The 25,003-nt window shown below is 39.2% G+C and overlaps 1 protein-coding gene across 1 annotated transcript; it reads right to left on the reverse strand.

The window, feature by feature from the left end:
• Positions 1-621: 621 nt before the first annotated feature.
• TMEM244 (transmembrane protein 244) lies at positions 622-24,403 on the reverse strand. Its single transcript, XM_040965652.1, has 5 exons — positions 24,302-24,403; positions 9,429-9,514; positions 6,895-6,968; positions 3,261-3,386; positions 622-701 (listed from the first exon to the last, which is right to left on the reverse strand). Exons 1-5 carry the CDS (start codon positions 24,401-24,403, stop codon positions 622-624), a joined length of 468 nt encoding a protein of 155 aa, XP_040821586.1.
• Between the last annotated feature and the right edge of the window lie 600 nt (positions 24,404-25,003).

Below are 25,003 nucleotides of genomic sequence, written 5' to 3' on the forward strand. Positions count from 1 at the left end.
ATGCACAGCAAGGGACTAAGCACCTGATTCACCAGCTGCTGCCTCCCAACACACATCAGGAAGTAACTGGAGGAAAAATGCAGTCTCCCAAATTAGAACCAGGCACAGCAAAACAGAAAGTAGGCACCCACAGTGGCGACTTAACAACTGCCCCAAATACCTGCTATGGTTTTAATTATCTTTTTTATTGTTTTAATTAAGTTTTTTTTTATTGTAAATTCAGTTTTATAGAGAGAAGAAGAACTAGAGAGAAAGATCTTGCATTCATTGATTCATTTGCCGAGAGGCTTACAACCACCGGAGCTGTGCCGATCCGAAGCCAGAAGCCAGGAGCTTTTTCTCCCAAATGGGTGCAGGGTCCCAAGGCCTTGGGCCACCCTGAGTTGCTTTTCCAGGCCACAAGTAGGGAACTGAAAGAGAAGTGGAGCAGCAAAGGTACAAACACATTCATGTGGGATCCCAGCTCATGCAAGACTAGCTACTAGGCTGCTGCACCAGGCCCGGTTTTAATTATCTTTAGACATCATCATCATTATCTTGAAAAATAATAAGAGAAATTAACACTAAGATAAAAATAATTTTTCTCCCTCCAAAATTATTCTACTTAACAGGTTTTGTGCATTAAAAAAATCCAAACCGGAACAATTCCAATATACCTAAGGCAGCCCACCAGTGTGATGTCCAGGGGAATTCCAGCATAACTGTAATAGAAGGAAAAAGGTGTTAAATGCATATTATGTTTTTGATCATGAAAACTACTCTTTTGTGAAGTCATATCCATGTCCCAAAGAGGAAGTATATCCATATTCTTGAAATCAGCACATTCCAAAGTTGTATTTTCTACGATCTAAAAGAGCCTTTGTTAAGTCAAATATTTGGAATGCTTCCCATAAAAGGATATTATGAATTGTCAGTTCTGGGATTAGTTTCCAAAGCTGACTTACGGCAGTAGTAAAGGTCCATTAGACCATCCGGAATAATCTCTTGTTAGATCTTGTTACTAAAGGAGTAATTTGTCTGAGGAAATTGATGCTGGGAGATTAAAATACTGACACTCTGAAATTTCTCAGAGAAACTGAAAAGCAACAATTCAGTTGGAAATCATACATTCCTAGATTGGAGACAGATTACATACGAACACATGAGTGCATTAAATTAACAAATAATAAAGTTCAAATCCTAAGTGTGGCTCATTGTTACTTTGATAATAGTTTTGCTAGCATACTTAAAAAATAGCGGAAGATAGTAATGAAGCAAAAGTTAGAGGCCAGAGTAAATTTTGAACAAATGAATGCATTACTGGATTCATTATTGTATGCTAGACAATTTATCATTATTTTATTGTGAAAGTTTTTTTTTTAGTTTTTAACATTCATTATAGTCCATAGATATAAGAATGTGATGATCTTTCCATTCTTATTCATTTATTCATTCATTCACTCAGGTCTCTGATAATACACTTTTAATTCACAATACAGTCAATAGGTTACTGCTCCTCCAAATAAAAAGTTTAGCAAGGACCTAATGCGGAAGCCTAGAGTCTAAAGTCCTTGCCTTGCATGTGCCAGGATTCTACACAGACACCGATTCACATCCCAGCTGCTCCACTTCCCATCCAGCTCCCTGCTTGTGGCCTGGGAAAGCAGTCAAGGATGGCCCAAATATTTGGGACTCTGTAGCTGCGTGGGAGGCCCAGAAAAAGCTCCTGGCTCCTGGGTACAGATCCGCTCAACTCCAGCCATTGTAGCTAGAAGGAACTTTCTCTCTGTCTCTCTCTCTCTCTATGAATCTGACTTTCCAATAAAAATAAATAGATCTTCAAAAAAAAAAAGTTTAACAAGTAGAAAGCAGAAATACCCTATCTTAGTGGTGATACAGGCAAGAATTAGAAATAATAATTTAGTGGAAAGAGGATCATTTCACAGTGCATTTTGTGATAATCACAGATCATTAAAACATTGGAAGTATTGGAATACTTTAATCACTACTTTGACAAAGGTACAAAAGAATGTTTGACTAAATGGTATTTGCAACAACTCTGACACACAAGCATTGTCTTTCTGTTTTCTTTTAGAATTTTAGCTCCCACAGGTAAGAGAGACCTGCAGCATTCGTCTTTTTGTGTCCAACTTATTTCACTCAACATGATGTGTAACTTTTTGTAGTAAATGGTACAATTTTACTGCTTTTTTATAGATAAGTAATATTCCATTAATTATAAACACACATACACACACATATATATATATAATTTTTCTTATCCATTTATCTTGATGGTGGATAACTTGCTTGATTCCATATACATTTTGGTTACTTTGAACAGAGCTGCTATAAACACAATGGTGTATGTTGATGCAACATGTTCATGTCTTTTGAATATATTCCCAGAAATGGGATTCCTGGCTCATTGGGCAGATCTCTTTCTCATAGGTTAGGAAATATTCATCGTGTTTTCCACAATGGCTGCACTCATTTGCATTCTCATCAACAGTGTGTAAGCGCTCCTTCTCCACGTTGTCACAGAATCCGTTACTTCCGTGCCTTTTGAATTGTATTCATTCTGACAGAGGTAAAATGGCATCTCACTACAGTTGTGGTTTTCAATTCCCTGCTGGCTAGTGATGTTCTCATTAGGCACTGGAATGTCACCAGATTGCCTGATCTGTAGAGAAGGAAACTTATGTGAAAGATGTAATTTGTGCAGGACTACCCTCCTCGTGGGATGTAAGACTGGAATTGGAGTCGATTTTCCTCTGACTCTAAAGGTCATAGGTAGAAATAAAAATCCCTTGGTCTAAAAACGGGTGTTTTTTGTTAAGTAGCTCTTGTTAGAAAGCTTGTTTGTTTGCAAGTACAGGTTTCTGTAAGTGTCAGTCCCCAGAATGTGGTCAATCCCTGCCTTGGGGAAGGATTTTGGGGCGGGGAGAAAGTATTCCTTACCAAGGCAAACCCTGTACAAATTGATGACAAGTTGAATGTGAAAAGAGAATGGGAAGCACCCACGACTCAGTAGAGTTGTGAATTCAAGATGGAGTGCATGTCTTGGCACAGTGCAAGGAGAGCCTGGCAGAGCAGGAGGGGTGAGGACTGTGGCTGAAGGAGCCTCATCATCGGTTTATATTGCAGTGTGTTGTACTGCACTGTATTGTGAAATCATCAGAAGAGAAATGCATGCCAGAAAGTTCCACTCTTAGGAAAGGTTTGAGGTACATCAGATTTAACACATTTTTTTCTCTATTTCCTAATTTTTTTTTGCTTACCAGCTGATGTGATGGCAACATGAAGAACAGTTACTGAAATGGCATAATCCCATAACCACTCCTCCACAACCAGAACAAAAAGCAATCCACACACAAAGTAGGTAACCTCTGTGGACACTAAAAGAACTAGACATAAAAGGGAGAACATTATTATCTAGAACTATAGAAACTAACAGCTACTAGCAACAAAATTATGATCACTTACTCTGCAAAGAAATTTTTTGTAAGAATTTTTAAAATGTTCTCTTAGCAGTCATCATGTTCTATCTCTTAACAATTCTCAAATTTGGCTGAGAACAATCAACATTTTCTGCCTCACAGCATCCTTAGAGCTACAGAAAAACACTGAATATTATACAATTTGTTTTATATTCTTTGTATTTAGCATTTTACAAGTAAAACACTTGTGCAATAGAGAAGTCACAAGGTAATCAATATAGATCTGTTATTGATTTGCAAATCTCTTTTAAAGTTATATTAAAAATTAATTAAAAATGTAGTTCTGAATTTTTGGAAATAAATTGTAAGGTTTTGTTGAGCCATAACATTACTTTAGTGCCAAATACTGCCTAACTTGGAATGGAGTTTCTTGTGATTTTATAATTAAGTGCTATGCTTGCATAGTCATTTGGAACACGTGACTGATTCCAGTGGTTGAATTAAATGACAAGTATAGATGGAGACATTCTTCTAATTCTCCTGGTTTAAAAACATGTACAAAAAGCTTGTAACTTATAGGCCAGGAGTGCAACTCTCAAACAGCTCTGAACATGCAGAGGGATAAACTTTGTCTCATGTCTTTGATACAATGCTTTAAGACAGGCTGGTTTCAAAGCAGAGACCAATCCAACTTTAAAGTGACAAATGTATGTGATGTATGATTACAGTCCCTTTGTAAATAATACCATTATTACTTTCCTTTTAAAACACAACAAACGATTGGTGTGTTTACATAATTTAGTCACCAGTAACTCTATATATTTCGAAGTAATAAAATAACCATCTTATATATTATGCAATAGTAATTTAGTAACCGGTTGCCAGTGAATACTTACTGGCTATGCAAGGCACCAAGTAAGCAAGGCCCAGGTTCAGTGTTTTTAAAGGCCCTACTTCTTTTTCAACTATATTTAGTTCTACAAGTTTTAAATATTGAAGGGAGAAATCTTATTTTTTCTTTCAGATCAGAATTGCTGTGGCCAAGACAGATGCACTCACAATGTGTTTTATCATATTGTTACCATTTCACATAACATTTTACTTCTTCCTCCATCAGTACCTCACTGGGCCTCCCCATTATTACTCGGAAATAAAGCTGCCTTTTTAGCAGGATTTAGAGATTTTGTAGATTAATTTGCAGCTGCTTGCAAACAGTGATTTTAGTCTTGCAAAAGCTATATTTGCATATACTGACACAGAATTGTCAAGCTTTATGACTTGCAAGAAAGCATGCTTTGAGGAAGTCATGTAAATCTGTAGTTAGGACTCCAGTAGTCCAATCTCGCCTTTAGAGTTTAAGAAAATTCAGCAGATCTGTTTCTTCCTCTATAAACTTGGAATAGAATACTACCCTGTCTACTCCCCCCACAAAAAATTATCAGGACGATATTAATTTAAAATGAAAGGAATTTGTAAACTCTCTGCAATGCAAAGGAAAGAGATTAGAACGAAAACGCTCCAGCTGGACTCACACATTCCAGCGCCCTTGCTAAAACTGGTCTCCTGGTGACCTCATTATCGAAACAGACAAGAAACCTGACCCTAAATCCATGCTCAAGGCTCTGAGATTACTTGCACACTTTATCTGTAAGATTAAACAAACCAAGATTCCCAAAGCAACAACTTTGAAGAGTTATGACATATATCTCCCTGAGCTCAAAATTAAAGATCTAACAGGCCAAGGGTTTATTGATATCTTTGTACAAATGCTCATGTTTCAAGAGAGGAAGGGACGATATAAACTGTGCCAGACATCGTGGGGATCTCCACTAATATCTGCTATGTGGAAACACTGCCCTCTCTAAGAAGCCTGTGACATCATCCTGTCTTCGCCGACTGACCCACAGGCAAGAATTAAGCAACAGTGAGCTTTAAATCTCTACCAAGTACCCAACACAAACACACAGAAATCACATGTGACTCGATACTGTGATTATCTCCTTATCATTTGGGGATAGTCTTGGTTGAAAACAAGCTTATTCAATATTCAATAGGGAAATGCATGAAAAGTGAAGATAAAATGTTGGACTTGTATCTCATTAGAATAATATCTCTTGCTCTCACCATAGCCTTTGCTTATCCAGAATTGAATCAATAATGGCACCAAGAAAGTTATCCATTTGGGCAGGCTGCTCTAAACCTTATTTAAGCTGAGTAATTCTAATGGACCAAATTTTCTATGCAAATCATATTTGGAATCTGGTTTCTCTGGCTTCAGGCAATTTTTGCATATTTGCATATTTGTTCTTAAAAAGACTGAATGGTGCTTGCCTAAGAACTTTAACATTTAAATACTTGACAGTAGATTTTAAAGTGTATGGAAAATTTTAACACAATGCTAAGAATAATTATATATGGAATACATGTTGGCATTTTATGTTTTTCTTTTTCTCTTTTCTACTTAGATATTTTCTGAACTTTCACTAGTTAATACATAGCCTTTAACAGTAGAAAAGTGACATCAAATATTTACGTTTTTTAGGATTGGACAAACTCACCATGGGCATCTGTGAAACAAATGTGGTTAACATATTCAGTACAAACAAGTGTTCTTATTAAATTAAAACTAATATTTATTCAGAAATGTTAAATTTAGATGGAGAAGTTCTTAATGTATTCATTCTATATTTCTTCTTTGGCGAGTTTATTTTTTAAGTTTTTTGGGATGAACAATAAAACAAAGCAGGAATATACATGGAAGAAAATGAAAGATCTGTCATCCCAGGTAGAAATGATAGCCTCTTGCTGGTTCTCCAGAATTTTTAGCATTGATATCACATATTTTACTCTAGTCTATAAAAACTACACAAACTCTTAAAGTTTTCATGTTAGCATTTTTCCACAATCATACGTTAACTCATTTTTCCTTTTTGAAAAATATGTTATGTGTCAGAGATTCGCCCTTCACAGCACAAAATAAAAATTCATATAAAAATTCTTGTTCCTTCCCCTATTTATTCTATTTTAATCAAGCTTCCAAATAAATAGCTACTTTTATTATTATTGTATTTGATAAGCATAAGAGAGAGAACATGTATACCAGTCTGCTGATTCACTTCCTGAAATATCTGAGATTGGGCCTGGGCTAGAGCTGGGAAGTGGGAACACGCCCATGTCACCCACACTGGGAGCAGGGACCGAGACACTGCCTTCCTGGGTCTGCACCAGTAGGAAGCCGGAGAAGGAATCAGCCCTAGGCTGTGGCATCCAATCACCCGGATCTCTAGGCTAAATGCCATTCCTCCATGAAGTTTGGTCGAACTTTTCTAATTTACTTTCACAGTCAGAGAAAACATACACATGACTAACAAAAAACCTGGATTTTTAAAAGTTTCTCTATGTTAAGAAAACAATTTTGACTTCTGGATGCATATAGTTTACCAATGGGCAAAATTTGGAATTTTAAAATCATTACCTCTATAATTTGTGTTGAGCCATGAGGGAGTTGTTTTGAAGTCAAATGGTGCCAGAACATCCAACTCATAGAGCCTGAAGATGTAGCAAATGAAAACAGTTTACCCTGAAGGAGGCAATTCGTAAGGGTGCACGCCAAGGTCTCTTAATCACTACTCATATACAAGAATACATTAAGATTACATTACCCATGTAGTACATTTAAAACCTAGCTGAATTTGGATGACAGTCAAATAACATTGTGTCCATATTGTCTTCTTGCTTAATCAAGTCCACTTGGCTCACAAGGGCCTGATGGTAATCAAAATCTCAGCTACTACATTGGCAGTCGCCATTAAGTTAAGAGGATCACCTCCTAGCACAGAGGATGAAGCAGCTTGGAAGCAATGTGCCCTGTGCACTAATCCTATTGTCATTGCAGCTATGAACTTGGACATGGCACTTAACTGCTTTGAACTTCAGTTTTTTAACTCCAAATTGAAGATGTTATTTTTTAAGTAATCTTCTTGTCCTAAATTGTAGACTCAATAAAGCAAATATCTAAAACTTACTGTTATGCGCAAGTTGATAATTGTGTGCAGCTGGTCAACCAGTTAGCTGTCTCCTGGAGATTTAAGGTTGTATTATTTGCTGTTGATTCATATTAACTACAAATTCTTGAATTCTTTTGCTCAGACAGCTCTAAAAAGTCTGTTGCTTCATCATCTCCAGTCTCCAGGTGCTAAGGCTAGCCTTGATCATTAGATATCTATGCAGTGGGTTTGCCTGAAAGCACGCTAAGTAGCATTCATTCCATCACAACTTTCAATATAATTATTTTCCTCTTAATATTAAAATAAACTCCCTTCTTGTACCATAAAATTATAAACTCAACTTTCAGAAAAATTATAAAAAAAATCTTTCAAAGTTACCTGGATTTTAGGGAAAAATTGCAACCATAGAGACAAAAATATTTTGTGAAAAAATATTTCACTTACAAAGAAATGATACAATTAGAAATACACTAGCTATCTCATTTTGCCCTTACCATAAACCTTTACGGTTCTGTTACCTCCATGTGACACATAAGATGGTGAATAAGAGAAATTCTGTTTCAACTCTGTTCACCATGATTTAGGAAGTAAGCAAGAAAGTGGCCAAAGCCAATTCTGGTGAAATCAGCCTAGCAGGACTGAGATGAAGGAAACGTTGGCCCTTACCTTGAGAAAACCAAACGCTGCTGTGATTTCCCAAGCTGCCTAAAAACGGTCAGGACCACGGTGCCACAAAAAGCACTTGTGTTACTGAGTGGGTGAACTCACAGCATTTTTGAGCCTCAATCTTCACCCACTACACGTTAGCTTAGACTCTTATTTTTTGAACAAAGGAGCATGTAGCAGATATCCACCTGAATTGGAAGACCAGCACTGCCCCTTCTTTGGCCAGTTAATCAACTCCAACACTTTATCTCCATCCTCTCCTTCATTTTTCTTCAAATATTTATTTTATTTTTATGAAAGGCAGAGTTATACAGCAAGGAGAAAGAGAAGAAGAGTAGGAGGGAAAGAGGGAGGGAGTAGGGAGGAAGAAGAGACAGAGTGAGAGAGACCTTCCATTTGCTGGTTCACTCCTGAAATGGCCGCATCCCTGAGGCTGGGTCAGACAGAAGCCAGAAGCCAGGAGCTTCTTCCAGGTCTCCTACATGGGAACAGGGGCCCCAGCACTTGGGCCACCTTCCACTGCTATCCCAGGCTGCCAGCAGGGAGTTGGATCAGAAGTAGAACACCTGGGACACGAAATGGTGATGCTGGCCTCCCTCCTTCCTCTCTAATGCCTATTTCAAAAACTGTTTGGGGAATACATTTTTTTGGTTTTTGGTTTTGTTTTTAGTTTGCAAAATATGATTTATTTAGGAAAGAAAGAAAGAAAGAAAGAAGGCTCCTATTTTAGTGACAGTATTGGACCCCAAGGTAGGAAAGACCTGATGAAATGGTGGAGATGGTATCTTAAGCACCATCTCAGCGAGGGGTATTCACATGAACCACCCCAAAGGCAGAAAGAAAAAAATGGGTATAAGATTTAACCATTACTCCTAATTCCTTACTTGATTGTATCATAATGAACTTTCCTTCCACAAAAGGCCATATCTTCGGGAATACAGCTTTCTCATGCACACCAGGCAGTTAAACTCGTATTGACTTAGTGACACCAGTAAATGTCAAAAAATGTTTAAACTGGATGAATATGATCTCTTGCTTTCCTTCTAGTTGGGACAATAATTCAATATTATTCTAAGGAGTAATAGTTTCGCTTTGTTTTCATGACTGACCTCCAACCAGGTAAGAATATTCCTGCCTGGCTCTATCCACTTCATTGTATGATTGCTACTTTCATCATTTCTAAAAATGGGACATTAAGCCAAAAGCTAAAACCTTTTACCATTACAAAAATCACATCCACTGCTCCAGGAAGACATGTAAAATATTAAGTGGAGACTCCCTTTGTGTTTTATGTCAGCTTTTAAATCCTGTTTGAAGACAGTGTGTTACTACTTACTTGAGTGTCAGGCAGCACAAGCTCAGAGACGCATAGTACACAGCGTAGAACAGGATGACGCAAATGAGGAGGTTCTTCAAAACAACCTGTGGAGAGAAGTGATGGGAGCTCCCAGAGCCTGGGCTTTTTCATGATTCTTGACAACCAGAAGTTTCATAAATCAAAGATGATGAATGACAGCTGGATTGTGTTGGCAAGCCTTTTATTGCCTACAAGATGGGAAGCACTTAAAAGTGCACAATGAATGAGCTGTAGACTGAAAAACTGGCATATTTCAAATTAGAGCCAAAGACTAATGCAGCATCTAAATCCATATCACCCCCACCTCCATGCATGCTAGTATTTGTATTTTAACATGACAAGATGGTTTTAAATTTCAGCTAAAGTAAAAAGATGGGAACACGCAAGAAATTTCAAAAAATATGAACAAGAAATCTGCATAATCACGTAATAATTCTTTCCAAGACTTTACAAAGCAATTGGATAAAACACAATAGATGACCTGAGATGGACTTTGCCACATCTGATACTTACCAAAGAAACATTGCAAATTAATAAGGACCAGATGGATTATTCAGCAAGTGACATTGTGAAAAATTGTCTGACTTCTAAATAGAAAATCCCATTAGATTCCAGTCTTGCTCCAAACACCACAATCATTTTTAGTTGGATTAAAGGCTTAAATGCCAGGGAAGAGGTTTGGAGAAAATGTATGTAGCATATATCACGGTAAAAGATTTGGAATATACAATACATAAATGCATACAAAGGAAAAAGGCAAATAAACCAAGAGGAAATGCACAAAACCTATAAATAGGCATTTAATGTGGAAAAATATTTAAAATCCAATAAGCAATACAAAATATTCTGAACTTCAGAATGAATACTTCAAAATGTATTCTTAAAATTTTTAGCATTTCACATGGAATCTTTCCACTTTATTTATTTTTTGCCTTTTAATCACTTGAAAGTCATTTTTGTTTAGCCAATACTTGGAACACATAAGAATTATTGACGTTTTCAATGATCAATTCACCAAATTTACTGAATCTGTAATTGATTGCGATATAGAAGCAGCCCTCTGCTGGGGGCAAGATAAAAAGTTTGTTAGTGCCAACAAAACACCATCAATTGGCTGAATGAACCAGATTTACAGATTTAAAAGAGATACTTCCTTCACCTGTTTAAAATTGCTCACACTGTTATGCCTCAGAGGGTCACGAGAAACCAAGACTTTAAAGTTCTAAGAGCTCCAGAATCTTCTCCCACTGTCCATTCCACAGCAGCCTCACCGCTCTTCCTTTTTGCTTATGTCCTACCCCACCCCCACCCACTAATCTCTCCTCTCTCAGACCCTTCTTTTCATCCTCCATTTGCCTCTTAGTATCTTGCATTTCTTGCCCTGTAATCTCTTCTTTTATGACCTTTAGTTTCTCTTCCTTCAGTCCTTTGAATCATCCTTCCATGCCCACATTCTCTCCCGAAGACAAGCATGCATGGGGACCGACACTATGCTTTGATTCTTTTTTTTTTTTTTAAAGATATTACAGAGTCAGATATACAGAGAGGAGGAGAGACAGAAAGGAAGATCTTCCATCCGATGATTCACTCCTCAAGTGACCGCAATGGCCGGTGCTGTGCCGATCCAAAGCCAGGAGCCAGGAACTTCTTCCAGGTCTCCCACGTGGGTGCAGGATCCCAAAGCTTTGGACCATCCTTGACTGCTTTCCCAGGCCACAAGCAGGGAGCTGAATGGGAAGTGGAGCAGCTGGGATTAGAACTGGAGCCCATATTCCCATATTCCCTGGGTGCGTTCCAGGCAAGGACTTTTAGCCACTAGGCCATGCCGCCGGCCCCTATACTATGTTTTAAAGGAAGAAGTAAAAGAATGAATAAAATTGAGACTTCATTTTTGAAGCTATTTTTTGTATTAAAATGTTTCTGAAAATCGCCCATCAGACTTTCCATTAGCTCTTACTGATCATCATCAGGCCATATACCTAGATATGGAGTAATCACAAACAAAGAGTAAAAAGGGCTTTCATGATGTGTTTAGAATATTGTGACTATTTTCCTACGACTTCAATAAAATTAAAATTGAACTCCATGTTTTGTGAGCATTTGGCTCAAATAACTTTCAACCAAATTGTTAAATATTATATACTACCATCATTTTAATAACCTATCACTATTTTTAAATGTGTGACATGTAAGTAAAATATATTTGGTTTCATTTGGAAAAAAAATCTTTCAAAGAAAAACAGTTCTATTAGCAAGAAAGAATGATAAGAAGTGAGCAACAAACAATGTCTAATAGTTGAACTCATTGTTCTAGGAAAATAGCTAGAAGCCCTCATTTTTTAGACAAGATTATTTAGAAGTCAAGAAAAAAAATTGAAAAGTTTACTTTGGTCAAATACTCTCCCACAGATAAACTAGATTAATATCTTCTTATCCAATGATCGTGATGAAAATCCTTTGGTGAAAAACTGCTATTTGATACAGAGAAACCGCGGCTCTTCTTCAGCACTATAATTTTTAAAATTGATTTTTGTTATTATGAAAGACCGAGAGTCCGAGACTGGGCCCCTACCTTTAGCCCCAGAGCCCGAGAGAGGAGCCAGCCCAGGTCTTTCAGTTCAGTGGTGTGAACCCAATGACTTGATCCGCTGCTGCTCTCTCCCAGGCTCTACATCTACAGGAGGCTGGTGTCAGGAGCCAGAGCCGCTCTTCACACCCAGGTGCTGTGACGCAGAAGATGGGCATCTGGACTGCCAAGTTAAACTTCCACTCCTCACTTCCATCATTGTTAAAGAAGCATGTCTTTGCATTTGCTTTACTCTCTATATTGCATGTCAATGTCAATTTTTGTACTTTTAATATTATCTTCTTGTTGAAATATTTCTCTCTCTTTTTTTAAAGATTTATTTATTTATTGGAAAGTCAGATATACAGAGAAGAGGAGAGACAGACGGGAAGATCTTCCATCCGATGATTCACTCCCCAAGTGAGCCGCAATGGCCGATGCTATGCCGATCAGAAGCCAGGAGCCAGGAACTTCTTCTGGGTCTCCCACATGGATGCAGGGTCCCAAAGCTTTGGGCCGTCCTTGACTGCTTTCCCAGGCCACAAGCAGGGAGCTGGATGGGAACTGGAGCTCCCGGGATCAGAACTGGTGCCCATGTGCGATCCCGGGGCGTGCAAGGCAAGGACTTTTAGCAACTAGGCCATGTCGCCAGGCCTTGTTGAAATATTTCTACGGATTACTTTATTTTATTTCAATCAAAATAAGATAAATAACATACAGTCTCTATGCTAATATATATTTTCAAACAAGTCTGAAACTTTTTTATATTAGTATTGAAACTTAAATAACATTTTAATATTCTCTACACTAATTTGCTATAACATTTTTAGCTTTATAAACAAAACAATATTGCGCACCCCACTGGGAAAATTCTCAAATATTAAATCTACATAAAATATTTGGAACTGTTTTGGAAAAATCAAATCATAATTTATGAACAAATATATTTATTGACACATGTGCCTTACAGACATTACATTTCTCCAAAAATATAAAACACCACTTACAAGTATAGTACCAGAGTACTACATTTTAAAATGATTTTGTGAGAAAAGATTTAAAAGAAAAGCATTGATTTAATATGCATTTTTTTACTTACTTACTTATAAATCCAGACTTCCAAATAATAATTTTCCTTTAAACCGACTCACTTGCCTTGAATCAGTTCTCACATTAATGTATACATAGCCTATAGCACTGACTTTCTAAAAACACCATCAGCCCATGACATCTCCCTGCTTGATACCCTCCTGAGGCACCACACTGTCATGAGGATTAGTTCATCTGTTAGTGTTTGATATAAACAGTCCCTGGGCTGAGAGACAATGCAAGTTGAACCAGATGTGTCGCAACCTTGTGGACCCATTGTGACTGCTGCTTTCAAGCGTCCGAGTAACAGATTCGCTTTGAGAGCATGTTCAAATGCAAAAAGCTGGGTCCCAGGTCCAGAATTTCCATTTCACTAGGTCTGAGAGGACCCCAAAATTTTCTTGGAATTTACATTTGTCATAGTATTCGAAATCTACATTTTCTACATCCACACTGCGAGGACTACTGATCTGCAGGCAAGAATGATGAATAAACAGATGGCTACAGTACAGAGGAGGGAGCTCCGACTGAGGAGTTAACAGAAGTAGGTTGTGTTCCAGCGCAGGGAGGGGTGGAGGGCACAAGGGGCATTCCTCTAGGAAACATCCAACAATAATATTTACCTTAATTTATTGTTTATCAGGCACCATATGTGCATTTCCTCATCTAATATTTATAAAAATTCTAAATTGTAGGCTCTATTATAATTATTCCTTCTTAAGAAGGAAAATAAGCTTCAGAATAGTTCAACAGAGTTTGACAACAAAAATGAAGAGCTAGGGCTCACATCTTGCTCCGGAGTTTTTTTTTTTTTTTAAATAAAAAAGAATACATTGTTTCAAAGTTATATTTGAGAAAGAGAGAGAGAGAGAGATCTCATTCATTGCTGACTCCCAGAATGCCATGCCAACAATGGGCAGGGCAGCAGCTGAGGATGGACCAGGACCAGAGCCAGAGCCAGAACCCAGGAACTCAGCCCAGGTTTCCCACATGGATGACAGAACCTAACCACTTGAGCCATCACTACTGCCTTCCTGGGTCTGTAGCAATTGGAGTCAGGGACAGAGTAGGCCAGGAATCTAATCCAGGTAATCTGATATGAGATGCTGGCTTCAAATCAGGCTTCTTCTTTTTTTTTTTAAATTATTAATTAGATTGCATTATCTGGCACAGTGTTATGGGCACTGGGATTCCCCCCCCCCCCCCCCCCCCCCCCGCCCCCCCCCCCACATGGTGGATTTCTCCACCTTGCTGCCTTACTACAGTTCAAATTCAGTTGAGGTTCTTTCATTGGAAGTATTTACCAAGCATAAAGTCCAACATCTTATTATCCTAGTGGGTTCAACGATTTCTTGGTGACACCATCTCTGGTCTGAAGGTAAAGCCGGCAAAGTATCATCCCAATCAATTAAAAGCCCCGACATAACATCAACAACCATGTACAACCTTATGGCATTAATTGGCATGATATTGATTAACAATATGTTAATAGGAAAATGTGGGTTCTTAACTACATCCTGTGACTTCTTCATAGACATTTCAATTTTTGGTTTATATTCAACCGGATTCCATACACCTCAAAATGGCTATAGATTACTATTCAGCTGTCTCGTCTATTTTTATTTTTGTATTTAGCTGTTTATAGTGTTGAAGCATGATTTTGCTGAACTTAGTTGTTTTTTCTTAGGATGGGTGTGCAGAGAAATCCCCAATACCCCAATGAGGTGTAACTAATCTTTGTGTCCCACCTAGTGAGGCGTGATTGAATCTACGCTGGCCATTTCCTGTTTGATTCTAAGCTTTCCTTGTTGTTGTCCATTCTAGATTTTTTGTTTGCATGTTTGTTCGTTTGTTTTGAGTGGTTTCTGGAGCAATCCTAATGGTACCGTGAGGGAGGGTGGGGACCCAGAGCTGGAGCCAGGCAAGGACCAGAGAGAGCTCCTCTCCCTAGTCCCGAAGGAAGTTTATTATTCTTCTGTTTCTGCAGACCAATCAGGCTTCTTAATCACAAGGCAAAACATTAAGCCCTGCTTGCTCATTTGTATCCAAGGCACTATTCAGAATGAGCTAGGGTGGATACCAGGAGTTGGTTACTGGCTAAAGAGCAAAGAATCCCAACGGTATGTTTGGTGCTTAGCTGGGGAAGTGAGTTAGAGTGTTTGCACTGAGGTCAGTTGTGAAGGGAATTTTGAGCCATGATGAATTCTTAACATCTCTGAGGACTACAGAGAGACTGAAAGATTTAAGGAGCCATCTAGATTGGAGAGATGCTGTTAGGTAGGGAAAGCATTTAAGTGACGTTTTAGTACTCTAGGGTCAATAGGGGAGATGGCAAAGAGGACAGATATGTGTGCTGCAAAGGAAGGAGACTGACAAATTTTGTGTGTTAAAGGAGAGAGGGCCTTTGTTATATTTCCAATCTTCAGATTCATTCAACTAGTCGGACAATTAAGAGGTTCAAGGTCAGTACAAAATGATTTAAATGTTAATTCATGATATAACCCAGTGCTGTCCAATGGATATACAACACAAGCCACCTATGTAGCTTCAAACTTTATAATAGCCAGTCATAAAAACCCTTAAAGAGTCAAATTAATTTTAGTAACATCCATTTAGTTTTATGCAATGAATGCGTTATAATTTCAAAATGCATTGAGCATTAGAAATCATGAATGGATTTTAATGTCATTCATCCTTACTACATAATAATAATAAACCAGACACTTACAACACGTCTCAACCCAGACCAGCCACCTGTGCAGTGCTGTGGAGCCGTTAGTGTCGTGGGTAGCTGTCACCACATTGGACAATGTCACTCAAGCTGCCTGTGCTCCAGACCCTCTCTTTCTGTGTCGCAGACAGCTGATAATCTTAACTACATTTCCCATATAGTCTCTGACACACTGAAGGGTTACTACCTGACAGTCACTGCTTATGTATCTTGTTATTCTACCCACCCTTCATGGTACCCCACAACTAGTCACTGAAAGATCCTGGGCTTGGTTCACTGTAATCTGCATTTCACAGGTTTGGAAACAAAAGGAAAGAATGGTTCATGTCATGTGGCCAGTCTGTGGCAGGCCTCTAGTCCAAATGTGATGAAGGTGAGTATTCTTCCTCCCGCCCCTGTGTTGCCCTGCCCCTCACCTGGTGGACTGAAATAAAGGCATGCTGAATCAGCTACACTAGCTTACTGCTTTCTTTTAGAATTTTTGAAATTGAAACTTGGACAGAATGAGGGAATGACTCAAGGACATACTTTATCTAGGGCAGCATTGAGATGAGGGAGGGAAATTGTATTGGATTGTTAAAAGAAAGGCATTTAATGCTGTCCAGATGACTGAACACATAACATATGCTATATTTATGATTACTGTGCTCTAGGAAAATCCAATATATAAGATTCAGAAGAGGTAGCAGTCCAGATATTTAGTTACTGCCAAATTTTTTCTTCTTTCATAAAAAATTCGGATCCTGAACCAAACTGTAGATACTATTAGGACATTTATGAGCCATTTGTCTATTTGACCTTGATTGTATATTAATGATATCAAAGGCTTATTATTGAGGCTAGCACTGTGGCATGGCAACCTAAGCCTCTTCCTGCAGTACAGCATTTTTATGAGTGCCAATTTGAGTTCTGGCAACTCCATTTCTGATCAAACTCCCTGTCCAGGGAAAGATGGGTAGGATGACCCAAGGGTTTGGGCTCCTGCACCCATGTGGGAGCCTCAGAGGAAACTCCTAGGCCTGGTTCCTGGCTTCAGACTGGCCCAATTCTGTGGCTATATGGGAGAGGTTCAGGGGGAGGATGAACCAGGAGATTGAAGATTCTCTTTCTCTCTTCCTCTCTCCGGCTTTCTATCTGTACAAGTGCTTTTCAAATAATATAAATAAATATTTCTAAAAGCCCCAATATCATAATAAATAATATAAAATATATATGATTAAATCCTGTATTTAAAAGAAAAGAGTTGTTATTCATGTTTAGGTTCTGGCAATGGTATTGTGGTCTTTAAAAATCTTCATCTTTAAAGATAAATAGATCATCTTCACTTTTAAAGATTATACAGAGATAGATAAAATAATATAATGTCTGTGTTAACTTCAAAATAAAAAGCAGAAAGTATAGGTGAAGCAAAGTTGATCATGAGTTAACCATTACCAGATCAGTTGAAAGTTTTTTTTTTTTAAAGATTTATTTTTATTATTTTTTCATTGGAAAGGCGGATATACAGAGAGGAGAGACAGAGAGGAAGATCTTCCGTCCGATGATTCACTCCCCAAGTGAGCGCAACGGGCCGATACTATGCCGATCCGAAGCCAGGAGCCTCCTCCGGGTCTCCCACGCGGGTGCAGGTTCCCAAAGCCTTGGGCCGTCCTAGACCGTCTTCCCAGGCCACAGGCAGGGAGCTGGAAGGGAAGCGGGGCTGCCGGGGTTAGAACCGGCACCCATATGGGATCCCGGGCGTGCAAGTCGAGGACCTTTAACCACTTGCGCCACCGCGCTGGGCCCAGATCAGTTGAAAGTTAAATGAAATTCACCATATTATTTATCCAAACTAACATAGGTTTTCTTTTTCATAATCATTTTTGTCGAAATTGCTCCCGGTAAATTTGGCTAGTAAACATATTTACATATTTTTTAGGGTTTATTTATTTTCATTGGAAAGGCAGATTTACAGAGAGAAAGATCTTCCATTTGCTGGTTCACTCCCCAAATGTCTGTAGCGGCTGGAGCTAAGTGGATCCAAGGCCAGAATCCAGGAGCTTCCTGTAGGTCTCCCACACAAGTGCAGGGTCCCAAATACTTGGACTATCATCCACTGCTTTCTCAGGCCACAGGTAGAAAGCTGGAAGAAGTGGAGCAGCGGTGACATGAACTGAGACCCATATGAGATGCCAGTGCTTGGGGGTGAAGGATGAGTCACATGAGCCATTGTCCCAGCCCTCATATTTACAAACTTTTAAATATGTGTTTATTAACGAAACTGTGATGAAAGTCTATTCTGCACAGGCCGGAATTAGAGTTAACCCTGTTGAACAACTGTATGTTCAAGGTATCCAGCTTGCCACTTTATAAGCCTTTTCTCCTTAATTCTTACAACAGTGCCAGTTAAGAAGCATAATCTCTATATAGGGTACATAATGGATGCTGTTGTTTTGCTCTTGGTGTCCCCTGGGATCCAGGATATATGGTTTCTTTAAGTTCACAAGTACTATGAACTTGTGTGTGTTGGGGGAAGAGATTCCCTGGGCAGTTTCAGGGACTGGAGGCCAGGTGGCTCTTGGATTGTCCCAAAACAGTGAGGAGGCAGGCAGCTTCGCTCACAGCAAGGAGACTGCACAGCCTGTGGACTGGATCAGTTGAGAGGTGGCCTTAGCCCTGTGACCACCGGCCTCAGCCACAAGGCAGTCCAGTGGTCTTTCCCTGATGGCTTTGCACTGTTAACTCTCACCATCGCCCGCTGTCACCTCTTCACCACCTCCCTTTCTTATCGGCTATGTCCTAAGGCGAGTAGCTAAGCATTCTGCAGCGTCTTTTCAGCCTAACATTGGAACACATTTTGGAAGTTAAGCAGACAGTGACTGCCAACACTAAAGGGTCTTTTTGTTGTATTCCTGCTGCGGCGTACTTAACTCTCAGGGGAAGATATCACCTTCTGCAAAAGAATTGGCCAAACCAAACAAAAACACACTAATATTTTCCTCAACATTACTCTTATAAATTGACTTCAAACATTCTTGGAGAGAGAGAGAAATAAACAATGAGTTTATTTGGGTGCAAAACTTTCTAAAAGTTTTGAATTGATTTTCATAATATACACCTCCATACACTTTTTTGAAGACTGCACACATGTATGGATTATAACTTTTTGCATCGAAGTAAACTTTCTGCAGTACCCTTGTACACATACAAAGGTCATATCTGGGTTCCGCTGCTTCCTTTGTGTTCATCCTTTCTGGCATGCCAGCGTCACATAAGCACTTTCTATTCCTGGAATGGTTCAACTCTGCTTGTCTATAACTAACTGTTTCAGTCTTAGGAAAGCTAACTGTTGAGTTTCAGTTCAGTTGGCACCTTATTTCCTCTAAGGTGATTTCATGATTTCTTATTCTATCTTGCATGCTCTCTATCTGTTCTCTCCCTAACATTGTTGTCATTAGGATGACTACTGTAATAATTGACTGTAACTGAAGATTTATTACTTTCTAATGCAGATCATCATAGATGCATCAGAAATAAACATTGAATTAGAAAAGTTCCACTCCTTTTGTTTATCCATAATTGCAAAAAATTATTTTGAAAAAGAAATACTTGTACACAGCTTGTAATTTGTGAAAATTAAGATATGATAGATGCTTTAAAAGTTGCTCTACTAAAACTACCTGTTACAACTAGTCTTTACATTGTTGGCTCTTTTTTTTTTAAAGAAAAATTTTATTTGAAAGACATAATAGAAAGCAAGAGAGAGAGCCTGCTACTCCATTTGCTGATTCACTTTCCAAATGGCTGTGACAGCCAGGGTTGGGTCAAGCCAAAGCCAGGAGCCAGGATTTCTTCAGGTTTTCTCACATGGTTACAAAGGCCTAAAGGTTTTGGGCTATCTTCTTTCAGTTTTTTCAGGCCCATTAGCAGGGAGTTGGATTCGAAGTAAAGCATCCAGGACTTGAATTGGCTCTCATATTGGGTGCCAACACTGCAAATGGCAACTTGATTTGCTACCTCACAATGCCGTTCCTATTGTTCCTTCCACCTCCCTAACCAAAAGGCATCCTGTGAGTTGAAATTAACGAAGGACTAAATCTCTATAAATGACTCATCCATAAACAGACAGTTCTAGTAGTTTCTAAATTTCAGTATCTTTGTAAGCACTAGGTTAGGCCCTGATTTGAGTGAGAGGATGTGCAGGTGACAACCCTGAAGACCCACAGAGTTGGTGTACCTGAAAGAAACCAGCGCCAGGCCCCAGCTGACTCTCCTGCAACTGTCCATATTGGCATGGCTGAGCAGTCCAAAAGGAAAAGCTCATATTCACCTGCTCTGCAGGAGCTTAGAGCATCTCATCCTATTTATCTCCTGAATTTCTCTTGTTGCATTCAATAATGCCACAAAGGAATGTCTCTCTGAGTTAATTGCTTAAAAGGTATAAAGTATGTGATACACCATTTTACATAAGAATAAGCTGGATTTCATATCTATATAAATACATATAAGTGTATGTATATTCATATACAACTGTATGTGTGTGCAGTGCCCTGGCATGGCTCCTGGCACATAGTACTCAATGAGTATAAGTTGAAAGATTCATTGCCTCATTAAAATTGATAGAGTTTTTCTAGGAAATCTCTGCTATAATTATTCACAATTCAGGTCACACTGAATATCACACTAAATAAAAAAATATTTGCTAAACAATGACATAGTAATCAATCATCCAAAAATTATCAAGTGTTGACATTTTGCCAAAGCTGTTTCAGATTTCCTGGGTAATACAAATGAAGGTGTAAAATAAGACAAAATAATCATGCACTACATCATTAGAGAAAGAGAATAAACCGACTATTTTATGGCTCTCACCCTTCAAAATAAACACTTGGCCTAAGATTACATTAAACTGCATAGATGAAGAGAAAGAAGCTCAGAAATTTTAGACTTTTTTTTTTTTTTTTTTTTTTTGCAAAGCAGGTCATTAAATGAATTGCAGTTTATTTTAAGTTTGTTGAATCTCAACTAGAAAGTAAATATTCTGGTATGATTACTCAGGCTAAGCTACCTCGTAGAGGAAAAGCTAGCCCAGGTTTTGCTTTCAGTAAGTGTTACAATGGTCTATAATTTCCACATTCAAAGTCAGTCTGTCCACACAGCATTCAAGGGTTCCCAAGCTGCACTCCCTCCGCTCCTGGGATCTGCATTTTAACAAACCTCTCTGATGATTATTATGCAAGGGTGTATGCAAACCTAGGAACTAGTCCAGTTTGTGAGAGAAGTCTCAGGTTCTCCCGAACCCTCAGGTGGGATTTTTAAGTAGGAATTTGATGGACAGCTTGGAGATCTGGGTTCCTGAGCTAAATGGGAAGGAAACAAATATCCAATTAAAATGAATCAATGTGACAATTGTTTCATGAACAATAAAGAAATACACACTAAAACCATGGGTCACTACTGTCCTCCTACCAAGCTAATTGGGATACCTTTAAACACTGAATAATTTGTTCTAAAAACGAAACAGGGATGGTTGGAAACTGATTATTATTCATGGAATTTAGCATAGGCCTGTTAGAAAGCAATATATCAACCCACATTTCTTAAAGTGTGGTTTTGAACCTAAGACACATATTTGTTCTAGGGACAGAAATCTTTCAAAAGTTTACTTATTTATTTGAAAGGCAGAGTGATAAAGGGAGAAGAGGAAAAGGAAGACAGAGAGGAGAGATCATTTGTCTTCATTTGGCTCACTCATCAGATCCCAGCCAGGTAGAAGCCAAGAGCCATTTACTCCATTTGGTTCTCCCAGATGAGGGGGCAGCAGCCCAATGCCTTGAGCCATCACATGGTGTCTCACGGGGCACATACTAGCAGGAAGCTGGAAGTACCAAGGCAGGACTTGTTTCCAGGAACTGACATAGGATAGAAGTGTTACAAGAAGAAGCTAAACATGCTGCACCACAATGCCTGCCCCAGAAACAGAGGTATGCATCGTGTTGTCCTTACATGCTGACATCATGAGTGATTTCTCTTTCATTAGATTTTCTAAACATTTTAAAAGACCTGTTTTTATTTATTTGAAAGGCAGACTTACAGAGTCAAGGCATGGCAGGGAGGGCGGGGGTGGAAAGAGACAGAGAAACAGAGGTCATTTCACATAGTTCTATATGACCAGAAAAGCCCGGAGCCAAGAGCCAGGGACTTCTGGGCGTCCATGTGGGCACAGAGGCCCAAGGCCTTGGGTCATCCCTCAGTGCTTTCACAGCTGCCTCAGAGGTAGCAGGACTGGACGGGGAGCAGCTGGGACTAGCAGTGCAGGCAGAACCGTTTAACTTGCTATGCCACTCCTCCTCCAGATTTAAAAAAAAAAAAATTAATAAGAGAAAAGGATCTCAACTTTAGCAATGAAAGCTTCTCTAATTTTGGCCAAATTTTTCTGTGTCTTTATCTGTAAAATTAGTGTTATTTTTAACCCTGTTTGGCACCTTGTTTTGGATATCTAACATAACGTATGGATTGTACATAGAAATTCAACGAATTCTGAAAAACACACCAAAATTGTGCATGGTTGCCATGTTTTCCCAGAGCCTCGGCAGCCTTTCTGAGGATCCAAGATTAGGAGTCACTAATCTTAAAGGATACTGCCACTCAGTACAGATGCCATGCAGAGAGCCTGACAGGAGAAGCTCCCCTGTAGCAAGATTATGTCCGTCCCCATTAAGAATTTAAGAATGCATCAGCCCACTTCTCATCTCTATAACTACAGCACATGTTGCAAAATGTGTAAATGTTAGTTGTAGAACCAGTATCTTGTATTACAAACTTTAATATATTTATTAAACACCTTCAGATTCAGATGAAAGGAAACCCACGTTTTTGTTGCACATAAAAGAAAATATTTCAAAATTAAGGAAACTATCCTAGCAGCTGTTTAATTCTCCACAGTAACTCGATAGTTAAGCATATTGTGGCATTGTTGAGCCACTACAATAATCTTCCATGCTAGGAATACGCCCTTCCAGTCTCTTTCTCTTGGATTCTTCTTGCAAAATTTCTGTCACGCAACAGATTCTCTCTTTCATGCAAATACACAAGAAACGAGAATCTGATTAGATAAGTGTGTCACTTTCTTCTGGGTGGCATCATGTTGGTTGGGTCTCTGCCAACAGGTGCTGAAAGACAGCTAGATTGTGGGGGACTGCATTCTGCTAAATGTACCCTGATGCAAACAGATGGATATCATATCCAAAAGTTCATCTCATGCATAGCACAGTGGCCTATGGAAAAGAAACCACACACAAACCGCTCAAGTAAGGGAATGCACCCAGATAACACAGAAAGAATCTGGGCAACTAGCAGGCTCTGTTGCTGTTAAGCTGTTAGTGAGGCAAACAGCAGGAAAAATTCAGACACAGGTGTAATTATAACTAATATGATCACATTGTTTATGAGAATCAAAGTAATTCCGGGAGGAGAGTCAAGTTACTTTTCTAATTTCCAACTACTTATTAGTAGTTTTCAGTCAATTCAGGACACTGTAATTCCTTTTTATCCTATAAAGTTAAAAAAAAAAAGTCTGAACTGGTTCGGACGCTGTGGCCTAGTGGCTGAAGTTCTAGCCTTGAACGAGCTAGGATCCTATATGGGTCCTGGTTCTAGTCCCAGCAGCCCTGCTTCCCCTTCACCTCCCTGCTTGTGGCCTGGGGTGGCAGTCGAGGACAGCCCAAAGTTTTGGAACCCTGCAGCCCTGTCAAGACATGGAGGAAGTTCCTGGCTCCTGGCTTCGGATCGGCGCAGCACTGGCCATTGTGGTCACTTACTTGGGGAATGAATCATCGGACAGAAGATCTTCCTCACTGTCTCTCCTCCTCTCTGTATACATATCTGACTTTGCAATAAAAATAAATCTTTAAAAAACTTCTGAACTAATTAGTAGGTGGCCATTCAGAGCAGCTTGTAAGGTACAACTGGATATATTTGCATGCCATACTGGAGTGTCTGGGTTTGAATCTTAGCTCCGCTTCTGATTCTAGCTTCCTGCTAATGTGTACTCTGGGAGGTATCACATGCTTCACTAACATTCTTGCTTCCCTTGTGGGATGCACGGATTGAGTTGTTTTTTTTTTTTTTAAGATTTTTTTTTTTTTAATTGGAAAGGCAGATAAGATTTACAGAGAAGGACAGAGAGAAAGAGCCCCCATCCACTGGTTAACTTCTCAAATCGACACAATGGCTGGAGCTGAACTGATCCAAAGCCAGGAGCCAGGAGCTGCTTTTGGGTCTCCCAAGTGGGTGCTGGGTCCCAACACTTTGGGACATTCTTTACTGCTTTCCCAGGCCACAAGCAGGGAGCTGGTTCAGCCTGGACGTGAACCTGTGTCCGTACGGTATTCCAGCGTTTACAAGGTGAAGCATTAGCTGTGGTAGGCTCTTCTGTTAGGTTCTGCACTGCCTCCTCCTACACCTGGGAGGAGAATGAACACTTACCGTGAATGAGGACTGCAGGTTGTAGGTTTCTGTGGACGGATTCATGAATGAGCGGTGAGCAAATGTGAAGGCCGAGCCACCACTGTGCTCTGTAATCCTCATACATGCTAGCATCTTAGGGTATGCATTTATCTAGACATTCTTCAGCAATTTAAAAATTCTCCAATAATAATTAACTTTATCTTACTATCCGTTTTATTTCACAAACTTTAAACTTTTCAAACCTTTTTATTCTTTCATAAGAAGTTTGTGCTTATGGCATAAACATATTATACAACTGTACAAAAGTATATTTTCTTTATACTTTCATTCCATGGACTTTTTTCTACTTAATTTCTTTCAGTTTTGGCATTGTGGCATAATGAATAAAGGTGCAGCCTGCAGTGCCAGCATCCCATAGGGGAGCCAGTTTGTCTTGGCTGATCCACTTCCAATCCAGATCCTTGCCAATTTGCCTGGCAAGGCGGCAGAGGATGGCCCAAGTGCTTGTACCGTGCACCCACGTAGGAGACCCAGAAGAACTTCCTGGATCCTGAATTCAGCCTGGCCAAGCCAGGCCATTTCAGATATTTCGGCAGTGTATCTGTGGATGGAAGAGCTCTCCCTTTGTCTCTCTTCTTTCTCTATAAAAACATAAGTCTTTAAAATTTGCTCTTTTTACTTTAATTTTTTTTTGTGTTGAACTAGGATACAGATTCACAC

Source organism: Ochotona curzoniae, unplaced genomic scaffold (genome assembly GCF_017591425.1).
Source record: "Ochotona curzoniae isolate NIBS_2020 unplaced genomic scaffold, NIBS_Ocur_1.0 scaffold_3890, whole genome shotgun sequence".
NCBI classification, from domain to species: Eukaryota; Metazoa; Chordata; class Mammalia; order Lagomorpha; family Ochotonidae; genus Ochotona; species Ochotona curzoniae.

What these genes read in the sequence shown, in the direction of transcription:
- TMEM244 (XM_040965652.1), bottom strand. Translation starts at nt 24,403, where the DNA reads ATGAGGATTACAGAGCACAGTGGTGGCTCGGCCTTCACATTTGCTCAC. An exon ending in TTGTGCTGCCTGACACTCAA is followed by an intron (nt 6,969 to 9,428) that starts GTAAGTAGTAAC and finishes CTACATCTTCAG; the next exon opens with GCTCTATGAGTTGGATGTTC. An exon ending in TGTTGCCATCACATCAGCTG is followed by an intron (nt 702 to 3,260) that starts GTAAGCAAAAAA and finishes CTTCTATTACAG; the next exon opens with TTATGCTGGAATTCCCCTGG.